This window comes from Heterocephalus glaber, unplaced genomic scaffold (genome assembly GCF_053883595.1).
Source record: "Heterocephalus glaber isolate CG9 unplaced genomic scaffold, H.glaber_assembly_v1.0 deba00000347, whole genome shotgun sequence".
Classification (NCBI taxonomy): Eukaryota; Metazoa; Chordata; class Mammalia; order Rodentia; family Bathyergidae; genus Heterocephalus; species Heterocephalus glaber.
In genome coordinates, this window is record NW_028258143.1 from 58,235,002 (window position 1) to 58,255,414 (window position 20,413).

The window sequence follows — 20,413 nt, forward strand, 5'->3', positions numbered from 1 at the left end:
TAGACATGCGAGGGTGTATCTGTCATAAGAAAATTAAAACAAAAGTAAAACTTGGTTGTAATTTATTTCCAATAATGTATACAGCCAATGTCATATAACTTAAATATCAAATATACTCTGATTTCAAATATGTGTCAACACAGTAAAAATACCCATATAAAATTTTACACAGTATATAGATTGTGTTTGAATCAGCCTACAAAGTTTTATTATTCTGCAAAGGGATGTTTAATAGGAGCAAGGGTCAACCACCATGATCATTTTCCCCCTTAAACTGAAGCCATTGCATTTATTATAGGAATCTGTGAGTCAATATTGATGTCAGAATAAACATCTCCTATCTGCAAAATATTCATTGAGATAATCAGATAATTATCTTTATAGTTTAATGTTAAATTACATTTCAAAGTACTTCCAGTAAAGCTAAGAAACAGGTGTGTAAATTTTATTGTGTCCAGGTATTTAACAGATATGCATTTCATTATCAGAAAATAAACCATTAATAAACGAGATGAACACACAAAACATTCATTCCTGCAGTACACAAGTATTCTTTAATAACCTTGAGGAGTGAGCTGAAAACAATCTACCTTTAAGGATCTACATTCAGTACTTCTTGTGGAAAATTCAAACATAATAGTCAATGGATTAAACAAAAATGACAGCTATTTGTCAACCAAGATTTATTATGTTACCGTTACATTCAGATACAAGTGACCTCTAAGTTCTATTTAGAAATAACCCTAACTGGATTGCTATCTACCAGGAATTTAAATGGGTTTATATTTGGAGTCTATATATATGAATATATTTATATGTTAACAACATTCTTCCCCTTCCAACAGCTGTGTGGAAATCTTGTTTGGAATAAACTGGTTTTTAATCATCCATTTTAAAAACTACAGTGGCATTGAGTATTTTATATGTAGCATGCACATAAGTAAGTCTACATTGTGCTCCTGGTTACATTAAGAGGAGCCTGTTTTGCATTAACTCTTAGGCATCAGTTGCTCATGATCGTTGGTTCTACCAACGTGGGGTGCTTTGCTAACCTGACTGCATCACACATCACCCAGGCATTGTACGTGTCACTGAATTCACACAATTAAGAACTCATACTGAAAAACAGGTACACACGCTACCACCACCACCACCAAGATCTAAATTCTTGGTTCTTATTCTCAATGTTCTCTAATGTTGTCTGACACACTCTGCTCCATAATTGTGATTGAGCCACCAATAACAACTCATATTTAAAGAAACCATGAGGATTTTTTTCTAATTCTGAAGCTTTCTTTGAGGCCCCTTTAACTGACTGAATTTTTGCCTATAATGGGTTAGAGCACAGGGAAATGAGAATGATGTGGCAAGAAAAAGTCAGTGGAAACAGAATCAGCCCTTGTTCCTTAGCCTAAGGTCATGACTTGCATGTGTACACTCTGTGAAGTTCGGGCACTTGTCATGGTAGATCTCGTTTTAATTGTAATAGTAAATCGGTATTTGTGTAATTATACAATGTACTGGCATGCATGTGAACAAATGTAGAATAAGTACTTTGATTGGATATTTATTTATAAGTCCTGGAGGGGACTTTATAGTGCTCTGCTGTTTACATGACCATGTTTACAAAGCCTTTAATAAAATGCAAGTCCATACTTGGATTTTGTTACATCAGTGAGTTTTCTTTTAAGTGATAAAGTATGATGCCATTCTACTTTAAACAAATGACATACAAGCCCAAGAATTACTGTCAAATCAAGCTTAATGGCAATGAAGAAAACACTTTTATTCAACATTGGATGATACAAAGCACTAAATTCCACTGAAAAGTTTCCAGTTAACTAAATGCCAAAGTAGTCAATTTGCAGTTAATCTTTTAATTAACATACCAAGATAAGACTTTATGAAACACTGTTTTTTAAAGTATAATAAAATAGGTAGCATATTTTAGCTGAGATATTTAACATGAAATCTGAGAAATAATACTAGCAACATGAGCCTATCTTTATATTTGGAAAGTATTAACCCATGCAAGCTACATTTATTCTCACAGTGCCTTAACTTATCAATTGACAAATCATCCACTCCAGGAAGCCATATCAGCTGCCAAATGACTTTTCATCTACTATTATGTTAGCTGTTTGAGAAAGTTGATCTCTACAATACTATAACTAGAAGGTTTTCTTCCTTCTTTCCTTCCTTCCTTCCTTCCTTCCTTTCTCTCTTTCCTTCCTCCTTCCTTCCTTCCTTCCCTTTCTTCTTTTTCTTCTTTTTTCTTGTTGGTGATACTAGCTATCAAAGCCAAAGCTTTCTTTATTTTCAATTAGCAATAATTGTACCTCAGATAAACCTCATTGGCTATGATACTGCCACTGCACAAAGCTAAAGTTTTATTTTGAGACAGGGTCTTGCTAAACTGCCCAAGTAGGATACAAATTCAGGATCCTTCTGCCACATTTTCCAGAGTGGTGGGATTACAGGTATGAGCCACTGCTCCTGGCTTCTAATTTTTATCCTTTGGTCTGTTGATAACAAGTGGTCACCAAATGATCAAATCTGATTATGTTCCACACTAATTGTCCCTTTGCTCTGATGAATCTTATTTTCTTTAAATAAATTACCTCTTTCAAATCCCCACAAATGTCACAGGAAGCTGCAAGGAAAAGCTGGTGTGCAATGTTGCAAAGTGGTTTCAAACATCTGCGAAGTCTGTTACCAATTTATAGGAAGAGGCAGTTTCATGTTGCCTTTCTTTTCCGTGGTCTCTGAAGAAGACCTATTCATTGTGATTCATTTAAGGAAGCCTTTGGTTTCTGGCTTTCTCCTGGATGCAACTGTTGAAGGACTTCTTTGGTAGATTTTTGGGGATATCCGTTCTACATTTAAATCATGACATCTGCAAATATTGTCATGTTTTATTTCTTTATTTTCCATCTCCATAACTTTTATCTCTGTTTCTAGTTATATTCACTGGTTAGGGCTTCCAGTCTGTTAAATAATAGAGAGAAGAAAGGAAAATGTCCTGTCTCTCACCAATAAAAATGAAGTTAGTCATAGGTCTCTGTAGCTGTTCTTTATCAAGCTGAAGAAGTTTCTCTCTGTTTTTAGTTTTCCAAGAGTTTTAAAAATTCTCATGGTCACACAGTGGATTTTGTCAAATGTTATTCTAGCATTAATTTACATTATCATATGATTTTCTCCTTTGTCTCCCGACTGTCTACAAAGATTCATTGACTCCTGAATTTTAAAATCTTCAATAGCCTGTATACCTAGAACAAATTCCATTCCCTAACATGTAAATTCCTTTTATTTTTAGGTTTGATTTGTTAGGATTATGTTAAAGATTCTTTCTCATAATTTTTTAAAATCTGATTTTAGTGTTAAGGTCATTCTGATCTCAAAGAGTGAGCTAAGAACAGTTCTTTCCACTTACCTTTTCTGGAAAAGATTGAGGAGAACTGCTATTAAGTTTTTGATACATTTATCAGTGAAAATGATTTAGCTTTGTTCTTTCTTTTTTTAGAAAGTTATTAACTATTTATTTAACTTCACTAAGAAATATAGTATATGGCTATTCAGGTTGTCTGTTTTTGCCTGTGTTAGTTTTGCTCGCTCGTTCTTTAAGGAATTGATCTATTTCACTTCAGTTACCAAATTTTGGAGCATAGAGTTGTTCATAGTGTCCCTTGTTAGCTTTTCAATGTTCATGGATCAGTAATGATGAGTCTTCTTTGATCTCTGATATTTGTCTTCTGTCTTTTCTTAGTCTAGCTAGACGTGCATCAGTTGTATTGATCTTTTCAGGGATCAAGCTTTTGGTTTCACTGATTTTCTGTATTATTTTATTTTCAATGTCATTGATTTATACCATCATTTAAAAATTTTTACAATGCTTGTTGTAGGCTTATATAGCTATTTCCCATCTCTACTTTCCATAGATGAAAACTTGGGCCATTGAATTTTAAAATTTTTAAATAATATATACATTACAGTGCTTTCTAGACACTTCTTTTGCTACATCCCATAAATTTTGATAAGTATTTTTATTATTATTTCAAAATATTTTAAAATTTCTCTTAAGACTTTTTTGGGTACATGTATTATTGAGAAGTATGTTGTTTAATCTCCCAACATTTTGGGATATTTGAGCTTTCTGTTACTGATTTCAAGTTTCATTCAATTGTGATGTGAGAACATGCTTTGTATTGTTATTATTCTTATTTTAAATTTAAGATGTGATTTCTAGCCAAGAATGCTATCTATTCTGGTAAGTGCTGCACGTGAGCGTGAGAAGAGTATATATTCCGCTGTTAGATGAACTATTCTGTAAGTGTCAATTGTAGCAAGAAGTTTGATAATGCTATTCGGGTCATATATATTCTAATGTTTGTCCATTAGTAATATAATTTCTTCAACTTCTTTCCTTTCTTACACTGTACTACACTGCACATTACTATTTGGGTTATATTTCTAAACGCAACTTCCTTTTGCGTCTCCCCTACTCTAGAGCCCATTTTTTCACTCAGATTATATGCTGTTCTGTTTTGTTCCTTTGTATTTTTGCATGTACCTCATCATCAAGCAAGTAGTAAATATGTATCTTGAAGGTATAATGTTTTCCTAGAACCCCCAGCCCCACGGTGCACCTCAGGGAAGATGTTAGTGTGGAAGATGGATAGTTGTTGATTAACTGAAATGGACCAACGTGAGCACCGAAGTTGAGAATAGAGGCATTCCAGCGTACCTTGAGAGTACCAGTTTGAAAGGCTGATTAGGTTAATCAATGTCTCTGGGAATTTTATTGTCAGAGAAAGAATTATGCTGACTTTTCTAAAACAGTCTTTGTAGTCAATTCTTGGGGATACTGTAACAAAGTACCACAAACCAGATGACTTAAAACAAGAGAAATTTATTCTTTCATAGTTCTGAAGCAGAGAAATGCCAGAGTACACAGTACACATCAGTAGGCTCCTCCTCTCTCTGAAGTGTGGAGGGGAGAACTCTCTCTTGGCTTCTGGTGGTTGCTGTCTCTGGAATTCCTTGGCTCGTAGCAGCCACATACCTTCTGCCTCTGCCGTCATGTACCTGTTTCCTTTGTGTGTTTCCTGAGTCTGACTTGGTCTCCTTATAAAGATGCAGTCTTTGGATTTAGGGTCTACCCTGACACTGTTCAACCTAGATATTCCTCTAATTGGGTAATAGAAATTGCCATCAGGTACAGTTTATCATGGCCTCTAACTTCCTCTCAGGGAGCTCTCTTACACATCTCCCAAACCTGTAGGAAATCCACCCAGAGGGAAGATGAAACCCAAAGCAGACACTCAGCATCCTTGCCCTGCTGTCTGGCTACTTTCCTCTTCCTGTCCTACATTTCCCCAGTCACCAACCTAAGTGGGTCACAGTACACAAATCTTTCAGGTTCCCGTATATTCCAGTTTTCACCTGGATGTACTTTTTTGAGGGGGAAAATACTTTTATCTGATAACCAAAATGTGATAAGAAATTCTATTACTCCTCCAAGAGTAATAGAAATGAAAAAAATAAATGAAAATGCATTTTAGCAGGTACTTTCTGGGGCTGCACTAAGTGGACTCAAAGGCGGGCCTAGGGGCACCATGGCTGCTACAGATGACACTTTGGAGGGGCTGGGAAGCTCAGCCTTTCTTATCCTGCAGGTAAGCGCTTCCTATTTTGTCTGCTTTTCAGCTGACCCTGTTTGCTTGTTTGTGTGTGGGTAACTAGAGCACTTCTCACAAAGACAGATGATTCTCTGGCAACATTATATGTTTCAGAGGCTGTTTGCTGTGGATGAAGTATGTTCCTGTACATTTCATCCTTTGTCTTCAAAACATTTCTTTGTATGTTTTTTAATGCTAACATAAGATAAAAATACCATTTTGTAGTTGTTTGGATCAATAAATTTCTTAGAAAAAGAGCAGATGCTGAATGACAAAGGGAAAAGGTTATTTCATTTTATTACCTAGCTCTGGAGCTGTTATTTCACAAGCATTGATATTTAAGTGGGTTCTAAATGGAAAAAGTCATAGCAGGGAGCCATCCACATGCCAATTGCAAACTTTAAATTATGTAACTATCATTGTTCTGGCTTAAAGAAAAATCAGATTTGATCGATGTTTTCTAGTACTCCCATGGTTAAAATATATTTTATTTCATCCAATTTTTATTGTGCTAACTGGAAATATATACATACAAATATTCTTATCTATATAATTCTTTCTCCTAACTTGTTCTTAAGGAGGACAGAATGTTACTTTTACAGTATAAAAAGTAGACTCCAAGGACTCACATTTGCCATGAATTGGTTTACACAGATAAATTTGCTATTCAACAAAAATAAGACCTAGCTGGCCAAACACTCAAACTCTAAAATCAAAGCCTTATTCATCAGGAGGAATGTGACACATCCAACCTTCACCATTTAGGTGGCCTATGATGTTATGAAACACTCACCAACCCAAGAACAGTAGTGTGTAGACTCATGGAAAAAGGGCAAATTAACAGCTTTGTACTTTTGGTCTTAAGGTTGATCTAACGCACCACAAATACCTTTCCAATCTCATCTCCTGTGATAAAAGCAGAGAAAATGATTTGTTATGCTTTAAGCAGGACACTGTTTCATTTAGTGAATGCAAATCTTTTGGCTTTCTGAGGCAACTCAAGATTCTGCTTATTATAAATGGAAAACAGTCTGTCATGCTTTGGCATCTGCACTGACGTGCATAATATCAGAGCATACTGGGAGGAGATATTTTATTTTGTTTCCACCAGCTTCATGGCTACACTTAAAGTCCTGTATGTATGAGAGGAATGTCAAAAGCTTCAGATGGTAAATTTTAGTAAGGAATTGTCATGAATAAAGACAACCATAAAGCAAGACATGATACAATATTCTTTCTTTCGTTTGGAATTCAAATACTCTGAGGTCTTGGATTTGGCTTTTTTAATATTTATAATTATGTATGAAATACTGATTTCAAATAAGATCTGCTCACAGTCAGCTTACAGATCTCCAGCTACAATTAAATATTGATAATTTATGTAGTATTCTAACAAAACACACAAATTCTGGTTTTGGCTGATTGGATTTGGTTCCTGACAGCAGATGCACCCCTTCCCACTTATATCTGAAGCTGGGTGATGTCTCAGTACATCTAGTTTAAAATGCTGAAACAATGATCCTGGACTTTTAATCTTTCCTCCTACTATCATTTTGATTCCAGGAGCCAGCGTCTATTTCTAAGTTTAAGTTTTTCAATCAGGGTCTATCCCAAAGGGACTCGAGGGTTCTCATGTACATTTTAGAAATTAAGTGGAAATATTTCATGCATGCATCTGGCTAGAAACTGATTCTGACAGGCCCATGTCCATAAGAAGGAAAAAATAATTTTTCTCTTTTTACATTCTCCCCAACTCCTGTACAGGGATTTTTTAAAACACACATACAAAAGCTAGATTTATTTTTCTTTACTTCTGACAATTCAACCCAAAAAGTATTTATTGAGTGTGATTATGTCTTAGGTGCTGGAAAGATAATGAACAGGGCTGTCATGGATCCTGCTGATAAATATTTCACAGTCTAGCAAGAGAAGACAGATGCAATTATAATGCTGTATGTTACGGGACGTCGTATGGTCTAGGTGTTGACAGTACATATAGCAGGAACATCTACACCAGCCTTGGTGGGCCAGCTGGATTGCTAGTGTCTCAAATGGAACCAGAGATTAGTGAGAGTTGAATCACAGAAAGACAGAGTAGAATGTAGGAAGGGAATTCTAGAAGAAAGGGATGGAGAGAAAAAAAGTGCAATAGCTTAAAAACATGAAGCTAAATGCCTTAATAAAGATGAGGGCCTGGAAGGGGATGGGACAGAAGCTGAGAAGGGAAGGCCAGATAGGAAAGGAGGCTGTGTACTACTCAAGTGAATTTAAACTTGCAGTCATCTGTTTGAAGTCCTATAATTACACAATAGTCACCAGTATTAAATAAAATAGCTAAATTATTTTTCTACTTCTTTTTCAAGTATTATTGATATAGGATATTCAGCAACTCAGATGTAAGAATTTCTAAAGTAAATTTCAGAATTGAGCACAAAAAACTATTACCAAATGTTTATATATCTTTTATTGGCAAGTCAAAACTGAAAACAATGATTTTACCTTATTGGAAATTCAATATTTTTGCATTCCTTCAGGCTGCTATACATATATAATTTCAAATTTTTCTTTACACTTTAATTTTCTTGTTAAAAATATTTCATATTACTAACTGTGCAAAATTTTCTCTAGAAGTAGATGGGTATACCTTAAAATGAAAACATAATTTCAATTTCTTTGGTCTTATATTTTGAAACCTGCAATTTTTATATATAATTTCATAAGGAGAATTCTTTGACCAAAGACGAGTGGTGACACATGCCTATAATCCCAGGACTTGTAAGGCTGAGATGGGAGGATTTACAAGTCCAAGACCAGACTGGGCAATTTAACGAGACCCTGTCACAAAATTTAAAGAAAAAAAACAGGCTGGGAATAGCTTGATGGTAGGATCCTTGCCTATTTGTCCCAGGCCCTGGGTTCAATCTCCACCATTGCAAGGGAAAAAAAGAAGAAAAAAAGAAATCCTATACAAAAGAAAATCATAGTTAAGTTTTTGAAATTAAAATATAATCAGTTTTGAAATTAAAATATAAGAATAACTTTGTAGCTTATTCTTCACAGGCATGTGAAGAGTCAGTCAATAGCCCAGATGGATAAGTAAAGAGATAAATGTCAAGCTATTTGAACTATATTTTAAATATTAGCACAGGACTCTCCTCCTAGGATTTCAGTTCAATTTATATATGCATACATACCTGTGTATTTTACATGTCTTTTGTGGTCATACATTTAAGATGGATCTATACACTACCTTGTTCCCCAAAGGATTAACATTAACAGGAGTACAAGAGATAAAAACAACCAGAGATTCCTGTGCCTTAAAAATCTCCAAACTCAAAGACAACCATATTGATAAAAGTATAAAGATCTCACCAAATTAATAAGAGATTGAAAGTGTGAACACAGAATTTGTTACCTTGTTCTCTTCCCTCCTTTGGACATGAATAGGTTTTACTCTTTCACTTCCACATGGGCAATAACAGATAAGATATGCAAATACTTGAAATTGGATAAAAATGATAGGAGTGTTAAAAAGACCATGGCTTCTCCAGGATGTTGTATATATAAGCATTTAATAGGTTTCTGACAAAATTTGGAGGCAAATTAAGAGTTTTAATTTTCTAAATAAATTGAATATGCAACACAAGAGAGAACCTGCCAACTTTTTAGTTGACAAGACATTTCATATCTTCAGATAATATTTAGTAACTTTTTAATATCAATTTGAATATATTACATTTAAATATTATGATTATCTGTAGACAGTCTTCTAATAACATAACTAATTCCTTTCATCAAAAATCTGTAATGAATTATTCTATAAACTAAAGATTTTGCCTTATCATGACAGGCTATGTTAAAATATTAAAAAACAAACACCTCTCATATATTTTTTTAAAAATAGAAAAGATGATCTTTTCAGAATAATGCATTTTAAAAAGGAATAGACTATTTTTTAATATTACAGTGATAATTGTAAAAAGGTTAGAATACATCTTTTACTATCTGATTACATATTTTTCTCTAGAACATTCTAAATGTATTCTCTTGATTTTAATTTCAAGTCTTTGAAAAGGACATAGTTGTAAGAAGTTAGAAAGGAATTTATCTCTAATTCATAAGAATCATTTTCCTCTCTGGGAAGAGTTGGAAATTATACATTAATGCCACTCCTTCAATTTAATATTCTAAAGAAACAGCATCTGAAAGAGAAATAGTGGGCAGCAGGCCAATGTGATGACAAATTAAACAATATAGTTACTTTTTAGCCTTCAAGGAATGTTTTCTATTTTTTCAGATCTTTACAAGACATGAAATGAAAACTCTCAATTGCTCAAGAGGTAGATTATGAACCCATTTTCCAGATGGGAAACTGAGGCAATGAAGTGCCCTGCCACATAGTATGAAAGTGGTCAGCAGCATAACCAAGATTAGAAGCAAGAGGATCTTTTTGCAGTTGTTGTTGTATATACATGGATACACAAAACACATCAATGGAACGACAGGTATAATGTTGGTCCATTCCTGCAGCCCCTATTCCATCTTGCTATATAAAATGTGGAGCAGATGGAAAACTGAAATTTATTTAAAGTTGATACCACATCTATTCTCCAGTGTCAAACTTGTGAAATCAACAAAAGGAATGACTATTTCAATGACATACTCAGACTTAGGAACGTAATCTACGTTGAAATTACATAGAATGTATTTCAGTAAATGAGATCAAGACATGAAAAATAAAATTAAAGGACAGCTAATGCAACATTGAAAAATCACAACTTCAATTCAATAGTTCTACTGTTATGCCCTGAAAAGAGATGTTGATGCGTACAGTTAAAAATAAATTATCAAACAACTGGATATGAAAATTAGCTCTCATCTCCTTGCTGATGTGAGCACTCATCTGTGTGTCCTTACATTAGGAAGGAATAAGCATAATTTTGCTGCATGTTATAACAAATACATCTCTTTCTAGAATACAAAAAAAAAGAAATCCTTCTCCACAGCACATAATGTACCAAGTTCCTCAAATACATTTAACAAGTTGAAGAAAATTTGACTTTTTTCACCTCGTAATGGTATTAGCCAAGCAAGCAAGATGGCCAGGGTGGAGGTACATTTCTGGGGGGTGCTCAGTGGGAGGGGCCAAAAGATAAACAACTATCTTGTCCTTGAGGTTCAAAAGACTGATGTCCATCGACGCCAACACCAGTTACCATGTGAGTAGCCAGTACATCAGGGATACACTAACATAGGTGACACACAGCATCACCCAGCTTATTCTTGCGATTGGTGGCCTGAGGTTACCTGTCACGTGGAGGATGACATTGGAAGAGACAATGCCACTAGCATTTTGGGCCTGCGCCACATAGAGGCCTGCGTCCGCCTTGCATACCTCCGGAATGAACACTGAATGCTTTGTCTCCTTGTGTAAAACCTGTAAGTGCCCGTCTGCAGACAAGTGCTGGCCCTTCTTGTACCTAAAGCAGAGAGTCAGTTTTTAAAGTCAGGATCACTCTTTACTCACTTCATTTCCAAGTTCTAACAATTACTGTAAGTAGGCTCATTACCACTGCAGTCTTCTCAAGTATTGGCAGGAACTTTCTGGCTACAAGAGTCCTGTGAGGCTGTTTAGTTTTCAAGAAGAGGTTGGTACTGGTAGCCAGGGGAGTTCTTTGATAGGATCAGATCATGTTTTTTGGGGTTCTATTTTTGGTACCGGGGATCGAACTCGGGTCCTTGCACTTGCGAGGCAGGCGGCGGAACCACTGAGCTAAATCCCCAGCCCCCAGATAATGTTTTTGAAACATTAAATTTTGACAACCTCTAAAATTTAGAGTATTACATATGAAAATTCAGATATTCAACTCCTCTTAAAAAGCTGGACCATCTGGTCATACTGGCCTGTGATTTGCCCATGGCAACAGTTCCCTAGAGAATGAAACAGTGCCTCATATTCAGTCTGCCTTGGCCTTTCTGCTGCTATAGCACAGCAGCTGTGACTCCATCTTAGAATCTGTGTTGGGGTGAGATGCATCTGCCCTTCATGATCCACACATCACAGATCCACACATTACAGCGGTGCCATGTTGGAGGAAGGTACTGATATACAATTTCTTGGGAAAATGAGTTCATTTCATTTTTGTGAATTAATTTCATGAGAAGATGACTTCTCATTCTGAAAGTCATTTATACAATTGGCTTTTGACTTTTAATGACATATTTGCAAAAGTTTCCTACAGAGATGAGCACTTACCTAGATCTTTATATAAAACAAATAATTTATCCCATAATTCTAGACTGTTGTTAATTTATTTATGTCAACTTTCTTCCATACAAGGACTGATGGTAAACCTGAATAATTTTTTCCCATTGGTTAAGTGCTAACTTTGCATTTTTCGGAGTGTGCTAAGAATGTATGACTCCCTGACAGCTTGTCAGTTGTTCATTGAGCAAATCTGTTACAAATATGATAATAATACATTCTTTCACAATTTGCAGTAATGCTTCAATAACACATAGGTTGCAGTGGTTCTTCAGTAATTTACTCGCAACTCTAATTCATTTGCATGGATAAAAACAAGAAACACTTCAGATAACATTTTTCTTTGGGATGAACTAATATTTAATAATGAATTAAATACCTTTTAAATGTATAAATACAAAATTCTTGATTTGTAAAAAACATGCAATTGTAAAAATAACTAAACAAGTAAAAAAGCATAAATGTTGCACCACACACAAGTGCGATTTCTCCTACTAATTTGAAAAACTAAAGTTTTCTAGTAACTCTTTGGGTAGCTGGTTCACACTTTCAGTACCGTCCATGTGCACATACAGCAACTGAAATGGTTAATTTATTGTCTTCTAAAATATCCTGGTAAATAAAAGCTAGTTTACTTATCGGAGTTTATAAGTATAAATTTGCTATCATATATTTTTTATTTTGTCCTTAAATCTGTTTAAGAACAAAAAATTTCTAAAGATTCAAAAGCAACCCTCATATTGAGAAAGTTAGAACTGGCTTTGCTGTTAACGATCACAGGTGGTTTAAAGCCTGTAATCCATTTATTTTCACTAAAACAAATAGGCTAAAAAATGATGGCTCCACAGTAAAATCATATTGTTCACAGCTCACTTATTACACCACCTCTCAAAAATGAATTTATTACCTGTCACCTGCAGCAACTGTGAAAGAAACATTTTTATTTCACCTCTCACATTGAAGGAATTTATAAAAAGAAATCGTAATAAAACAAAGAAATACTACAAAGGTGGCATGTGCGACTGTTGGAAAGACAGAAGAGATGGAATAAGCAAATGAAATGAAAGGGAAAACTCCAGATATTTTAAAATTGCATAAAAGGTGTTAAAACAAGAACATTTCATGCTGATGGATGTAGAAATAGACAACAGGGAAAGTCTTTCAACCTGTCGTTGCTGGGAATGAGGAATGTTAAATGGAAAGAAAATCAAAGCAACCAACTTCCAGTGCTCTTGGAGGTGCTTAAATGATTACTGCATGTGGTGACTTTTGTTTTTTAAAGGTCTGACCCATGCTGTTACGAAAGTGGGAGTGGGGGTGGGATGAGATTGGGCCGTCCTGAGTTACAGGGTCACACAGCGTTAGCAGCAAGCCCTGTGCCCCTAAGTTGTCGCACACAGAATGTGCTGCATAGCTGTTTGTTTACGGCTTGTCATTATAGGCTACCCACCATGTCAGCGTAGGCTCTGGAAATCCCGTTACTTCAACTTCCAAAGTCACTGGAGAACCTTCCGTGACTGTTACATTGGATGGGAGCCTGGAGAAATGAGGTGCCTGGCCAGCTAGGCTGACCACGCTGTTCTTTGCTGATGGAGTTTTCGCCTCTTCTCCGGGAACCATCTGCCTCTGCGAGCCCAGGCTGGTGCCTGGTGGAAAGCCAAGGCTCCAGAGCACAGCAGGGGAAGCATGCAGTCTATCTTGGGTTTTAGTGCTGTTATCATGGCCATGCATTTTCTCCTGCGTTTCTAGCAAGCTTCCCTGAGCCTGCGGGTGCTTCTGTAAAGCTCTGTCATGCATGTCACTCAGCATGCTCTCTGGCTGCTTAGCACTGTTTTTGTGGAAGGCAGTACTGCTTTCCAGAAATTCTCCAGATGTTAATGGGGGCTCGGCTTTGAACTGGGGGTAAGGTCTCTCAAAATGACTTGAAAATATTTCTTTCTTATTATTGTATGCATCAGCATAAGTGACAGGTGGTGGAAGGACAGACTCCTGGGCCTCCCCTGGACCGCAGGTCCTGGACTGCAAGCTGGAGCTGCTCATGGGAAGGCTGAGGGCCGAGGGGCTGGGGGGCTCCTCCACCTCCATGTCTGATGACAGTGCAAGGGGGGACTCAGGGCTTCCCGGGAGGGGCGGCAAGGAGATGTTGTCAGAGGAGACACACTCAGATTCTTCTCCTGATGGCATGTCTTCAGGCAGCAGCAAGCCCTGGACTCTGCCCTCTTTGGCAGAGGAAAGCTGCCTCAGGTTCGGTGCAAGCCCACAGTCACCTGTCCCATTGATGGCCCAGATGTCTGCCCCCGGTGCTTGTCCCTTCAGAGGAGGAAAACAAAGCTCCATTAGTCATGTGCTTTTTTTTTTCCAGGTTCCAATGAGAGTGAAACTCAACTTGAGGGAGGCAATTTGAGAAAACCAACTGTGAGTTATAGCTCAAGAAGTTGCCACTAGGAGTAAAGAATGTGGAACCATCTGTCTGTCTAAGCTGGGGGCAGTCGCATCCCATGACTGAACTGACCGCAGGGCTCGTGAGGGAAATGGGACAGGCCTTGTGAAACAGACAGAAACAAGCCCAGTCTCATCTCCAGGGACTGCAGGGACGGCGCTGCGCTCAGCAGTGTCTTTCACACCATTATCTGAGGAGTCTCCTCCACCAATAAATTTGGCTTTGATCAGGTTTATTTGTTTACATGTCACATGCACACGTAGTTCCTAAACCTTAGAGACCTCTTGTTAAATGATACATCAGTCTCTCCCAGAAAAACACTTCTCTCTCAAGAAAGTCATTTTTGAAAAAAAAGTGGTAAAATATATATGATATAAAATTTACTATTTTAATCTTTTTAAAGTACACAGTTCAGTGACATTATATGTGTTCACATCACTGTGTGACCATCACCACCATGTACTCCAGAACCTTTTCCCAAACTGAAACATGGAAGCCAGTAAACAATAACTCTGTATTCTCCCACTCCAGTCTCTGACAACCACTCTTCTACTTTCTTCCTCTATGAATTTTCTGGCTCTAGGTGCTTCATACAGAGAAAACCATGCTTAATGACTGGGTTTATTTTCTTAAAGCCCTTAGTTTTATTCTGACACTGAAAAAATATTTATTGAACACCTGCTATGGAGGGGGCATCATGCTCAGTGCTGGAGGGGATGATGTGGTGAGTGAAAGTGGAGTTTCCACACATACGGGTGTGACTGCAAACTGGGAAGGTGATATTAATGGAGCAACCATACATCACAGGCTTTTACAAGAAAGTGCACCAGTGAACAAGGAAAATCACCCACCTCCTTCCTCTTTGCACTTCCCCTCCTGCTTACACTGTCCTGCTCTCTCTCCCTACTAATCCATGTCCATTTCTGCTTTAAGAAGAGGCTTAAATTTCCCTTCTGGAATAGATTCAAAAGAAGACTGAAACTGAAAGTGATCGCATGTACCTCGCGCCTCTATTTTATACCTACTTCTGTGCCTCTGCTTAGCATTTGGGATGCATTTTACTTTATTAGTGTGGAGAAATAGTGTGGACTTCTGTCCCGTAGCTACTACTCAGATTTAAGAAAGTCATGTCTTGTCTTTATTTTGAGTTCCTCCTTTGAGCCCATAGTCCTGCTCTTGACATATACTTTATACATTATTTTTGAGAAAATAAATCTGTTTTTGGATTGGAGAAAATAAACAATGTTCTCTCTCCTATCCCACAGAGATGCGCTTCCCTCAGAGAAAGCATAGAGAAAGTGGTTTCCTTCAGTCTTTTAATAGAAGTTTAAACTCTGGGTCTAAAACCCAGAAGTTCTTAGAAGTCCCTCTCATTCAAAAAACAAATTACTAAATAAATACATGTCCAGTAAACACACATCCCCTCCTTTTTGATTTTCCTAAAATAGCTTAGCATAGTTGCTTTCTCATCTCTTCCTGTAAATAGGATGCTTATTTTCCTTCTCATAGGGGCTTTGATCAAACCTCCTATTCAATATAAGAATCTCCTCTAGAATATTCTGGAAGCTTCTATTTGAACTCTTCCTGAAAAGAGTGCTTCCTTTGAAAATTTTGTGATTTACTAGCATTAAGATTATATTTAACAGAGACCTGCCTTTTTGCAATTTCCACCAGTGGATCTGACTTGTATTTTTGCAACTACACACAGGAAGTTCAATTGCCTTTCTATTTTAACAGCTTTTTGAGAATTGATCCTACAACCTTGAAACTCCTTTCTTCCTACTACATACCAGTTCTGACTCAACACCCATAGCAATCATCTTGGTCACCTTAGGGAGGGCTGATGTATATGAATATTTGTTGACTTGAGGGTCAACCAAGCACAGACAACTCCCTAATAATACTTTCAGGTAACCTATGTCTCTTCACAGAAGAATAATGTTTTCAATTGTCTAAAACTGTACAACAAGTTTAGGGGAGAAACTCGAATAAAACTCTAAGCCAATCTCCTCACTCTTCCTCAATCCCTCCTGGGAAGGAACTGGTTTACTTAATTGAGAGTTTAAGAAGGAACTAAGCATGCTCAGGTTTGTCTGTCTAAGGTCCTCTCTTTTAGGCTTTGCCTTCCCCCAAATGCATGTGTTCAGGTTGGTTCTAAGGCAAGGAAGTCCTCTGTATGGGAAGCCTGTGGTTGTCTAGCTTGAGAATTTTGTGATTTGCTAGTATTAAGATTACATTTTATTTAGCAAAGACCTGCCTTCTTGCAATTTCCACCAGTGGATCTGACTTGTATTCCTGCAGCTACACAGAGGACAGGGTAGGCAAATCTGTCTACACCAGGTGTGAAGTTTTGAGAAATGCCCTAGAAAAACCCAAGTGCATCATCCAATCCAGCTTGTAGTAGTACTGATTGTCAACTCCTGTATCTTATTTTCATAGTTGGTGCCAAATGTAATAAAAGAATCCAAGAGATATCAATTTATTACTTCTTAGAATTTCTAAAATAGAAAAAAAATGTTTTTCATGGAAAAGAATGGTACCAGGTAATTTCTACTACCAAGAGAGACAGTGTTTTCTCAAATATTTTTCTGGGAACACTTCAACTAATTAATTAATCTTTCCTTCTAAATGTTTGGTTTTAGGGTTTACCTGCTTTCCAGATGGAGAATAATCAGTAGAATCATCATCTTCTTGATGAATGTGATATGATTTTATTAAAGTGTTATATTCATTCTTTTTTTTTTTTTTTTTGGTACTGGGGATCGAACTCCGGTCCTTGCGCTTACAGGGCAGGCGGCGAAACCACTGAGCTAAATCCCCGGCCTATATTCATTCGTTTTATTTTTATCAGAACCACATGAGACTATTTAGACAACTAAAATTTCCTATTCTTCCATTAATACCACTGATACAAATGTTGGGACTACAGAATCCAAAGCCAGAAACTTCTCTAAGGCAAACTGACTTTCAGGTTAACACTGATGAACTAGTGAGCACTTGTGGGTACAGTTATAACTTGATCAAAGCCAAACTCAGTTCCCATTTCTCCATTTACATTAAGAGAGAAAACATGAGGGTGTTTATCATATGACTTCCTGAAATCACAGGAAACTATGCCAATGGCACAAACTTAGAATTATCCATTAAATAACCACCTCAACAAGCAACATAAGGTGAGTTTAATGTAAGTCTTTTTTCTAAGTCCATTTGGCTTTTAGCACTTGAGCCTTTTTCCTCTAATGAAAATAAATGGTAAATTTTCAATTCATTATAGAATTTTATACTAACTACTTTTAAAACTCACTGAGCTATAGTTTCCTAGATCTACACAGTTTTCATTTATGAAAAATTACCTAAACATTCACACATATTAACTATATTTTCTTATGTTTCCATCATGAAATCATCTTTACTATTAGAAAAAAGTGTGTTACCAGAAAGGGGTAAATGAATCTATATAGCTCAGTACAGCAGAACATATCTGCATCAGTTTGATAAGTTCTGGCAAAACAGATAGTCTAATTTTGATCTAATTCACCAGCTCTCAATTTGTTTCTCTTATATTCTGCAGTGTTCTTTCTCTTTTTTGTCAATTCCCTTATCTTTTCCCAAATTCTAAACATGGGAATATGACATGATTTCTGAACTTTAATTTTCACTGAGGCACAATCAGTTGGATTTACAATAATTGCCATGTAGGCAGACAAAGTTTGGAAGAGAAAGCATGATGATATTCTACATTCATCTAACTAAGTGGGCAGAATCAATCCTCAAAGTAAATTCAATGGGGAGCCACCTATGTGGCAAATTTGAGGAATAGGACAAGAATTTATCTTCTAAAACATCTCCACAACAGACAGTCTTACTTTAAGATAAATAATATTTAATGAAGATAGTGGGAAGTAAACAAAGATATTGGGCAAAAGGCTTGGTCCTATGGAAGGTGCATCTGGAGAAGGTCCTTGGAGGGGGCTATGGCAGCCAAGAGGTGACTTTGGGCCCCTTGGGGAGGGGAGATTGCAAAGAAAGAGAAAAGGGAAAATAAATGTGGCAAAATGTGCTCCCTCCTAATTTTTTTTTGCAAGGAGAATATCTCTAGAACATCTTCTGCCACCTGCCAGCATCAGAATTCGTGCAGGAGGACCCAGAGACTGTCCTTGTTAATCTGATAAGAGCAATCTACTGAATTGTTGGTACAAAAGACTTCCACAGTATTGCTTCACTAACCCTAACACAAACAGATGGACAGAGAGAGGGAAAAGGTTTGGCACAAACAGCTACAAATAAGCTATTACTAAACAGCTTATTTATATGCAGCAGTTCCTTGGAGATCCCCATTGGTCTTGTGGAAAAGGTACCTGGCTGAAATTCAGAACTGGGATACCTGCCCAGCTCTGACACTATTTCTTGAGGCTTTTGGAGGGCAAGATATTTAATCTCGTTTGGCCTCAGTTTCCTCAACTGTAAAATGAGATTTGATCCAATGATTGTTAAATTGCTTCTGGCACTAAAATTCTGTAGCTCTAAAGGCCAACATCAAAAACCCTCATCTTCTGCCAAATAGTTCTATGACTTTAGGCAAGTCTCTTAATACTCTGCACCTCCATTTAACCTTAGGAGTTTTCAGATATTACTGTGGATTTAGCTTTGGCACCTACCACCTACCTTCGGGATAAAACGCCATCACTAATATGTTCTCAGTGCTACATGCATTGCACTGACTGAATTGTCTAATTCTACCTGCTGCATTTTGGGGTCAGAAAAATGAGAAACACTTTGCTATTTCCAGGACAAAACCTGTGATAAATACATTCTTGTAATAGTTTGGTAGAACTGTTCCTTCTGACTCCAATAATTTTCAGAAGAAGATTTACACTATTTAAAAGTATCAGAATCAAATGCAATAATTCATGGACAAGCTTTTCACTTGATACTTCTTGTTATCTGCCCACAGGGTATTCTTGGGAGGCATTACATCTGATATCTATATATCTATATGCTTATATATCTATATCTATCTATATATATATTAGAGACAATAAGAGGGTAAATGTGGGTGAGTGGCTTAAAAGTGGAGATTATCCTACCCTTTCACTATGCTGTCTGTACCAATGGCATGAGAATGTGTACATGAAATGATGTCAATCATAATTCTTGACAGCTATAATTGTGAACCTTTGCATTTACTCTAAATGACTGATGATCTATCCTGTCTTAAAATGTATATTTAAATAAAAGTTATTTTTCAACGAAAATAGATCTTACTATTTTTATTTAAAGGGATCTTTTTTCTAATGAAAAAATAAGTAAAAGCAAGAAAAAACATTTTTCCTAAGTATAAATTAGTGCGTGTGTGTTTAGTACCAGTAACTTCTAAGTTTTTTAAATAAAATGTACCCATTTCATAGTGTAAGAAAATTTGCAGAATTAAATAAAATTAATAATATGATATTGGATTTAGAACTCTAAGATACTTAGTTAAGAAACTGTGGTGTATGTTTAATACTGTTCTTTCTTATTTCAACCAGTTGTTTTTGTTCCCAATTGGGGATGATTTTAGAGGACATTTAGTCATGTTTACAGTCATGTATTTTTATTGTCACAAATGGGGGGACTGGTGATGCTATTAGTACCTGGTGGGTAGCAGCCAGGAATACTAATAAATATTCTACAATGCACAGGACATTCCTCCATAGCAGACAAGTCTCTGGCTAGAATATCAATAATGCTGAAGTTGAAAAACCCTGAATTAGACCACAGCAACCAAGGACCATTGAATGTAATACTAAGGCCCAACAAGATGACCAAGGCTGGACAGCTTTCCTCTGACACAGAGAGGACCCAAAGTTTAAAAGGCTAAAAGCTGCACACACACAAAAGGCAGCTGCTTAATGGTCCTTGCTGCCAGTGACTGTGTAATTGCAATGGGTCTTGGTATAGATTTAACATGTGGAGAAGGGCCTATATGGAAGCTATGAGAACTGTACTGACTCCGAGGAAAGATAAATACTTCTCCATGAAGCAACTGCA

General features: G+C 36.6%; 1 protein-coding gene and 1 pseudogene across 9 annotated transcripts in view; both read right to left on the reverse strand.

Annotated features, from left to right (window-relative positions):
• Nucleotides 1–2,310: 2,310 nt before the first annotated feature.
• Nucleotides 2,311–2,384, reverse strand: LOC147829982 (U4 spliceosomal RNA; annotated as a pseudogene).
• Nucleotides 2,385–8,125: 5,741 nt separating this feature from the next.
• Ccdc141 (coiled-coil domain containing 141) overlaps nt 8,126–20,413 on the reverse strand; it is a 227,633-nt gene continuing 215,345 nt past the window's right edge. For 7 of the 9 annotated variants that reach the window (XM_087196555.1, XM_087196556.1, XM_087196560.1 and 4 more), the window contains 3 exons: nt 15,235–15,336; nt 13,394–14,253; nt 8,126–11,158 (listed from right to left, as the gene is read on the reverse strand). In XM_087196555.1, coding sequence (XP_087052681.1) covers nt 10,891–11,158; nt 13,394–14,253; nt 15,235–15,336 — 1,230 coding nt within the window. In that variant the 3' untranslated portion in view covers nt 8,126–10,890. The remainder of the gene's footprint in view (nt 11,159–13,393; nt 14,254–15,234; nt 15,337–20,413) is intronic. The other 2 variants (XM_021247110.2, XM_004868146.3) reach the window with 1 other exon arrangement.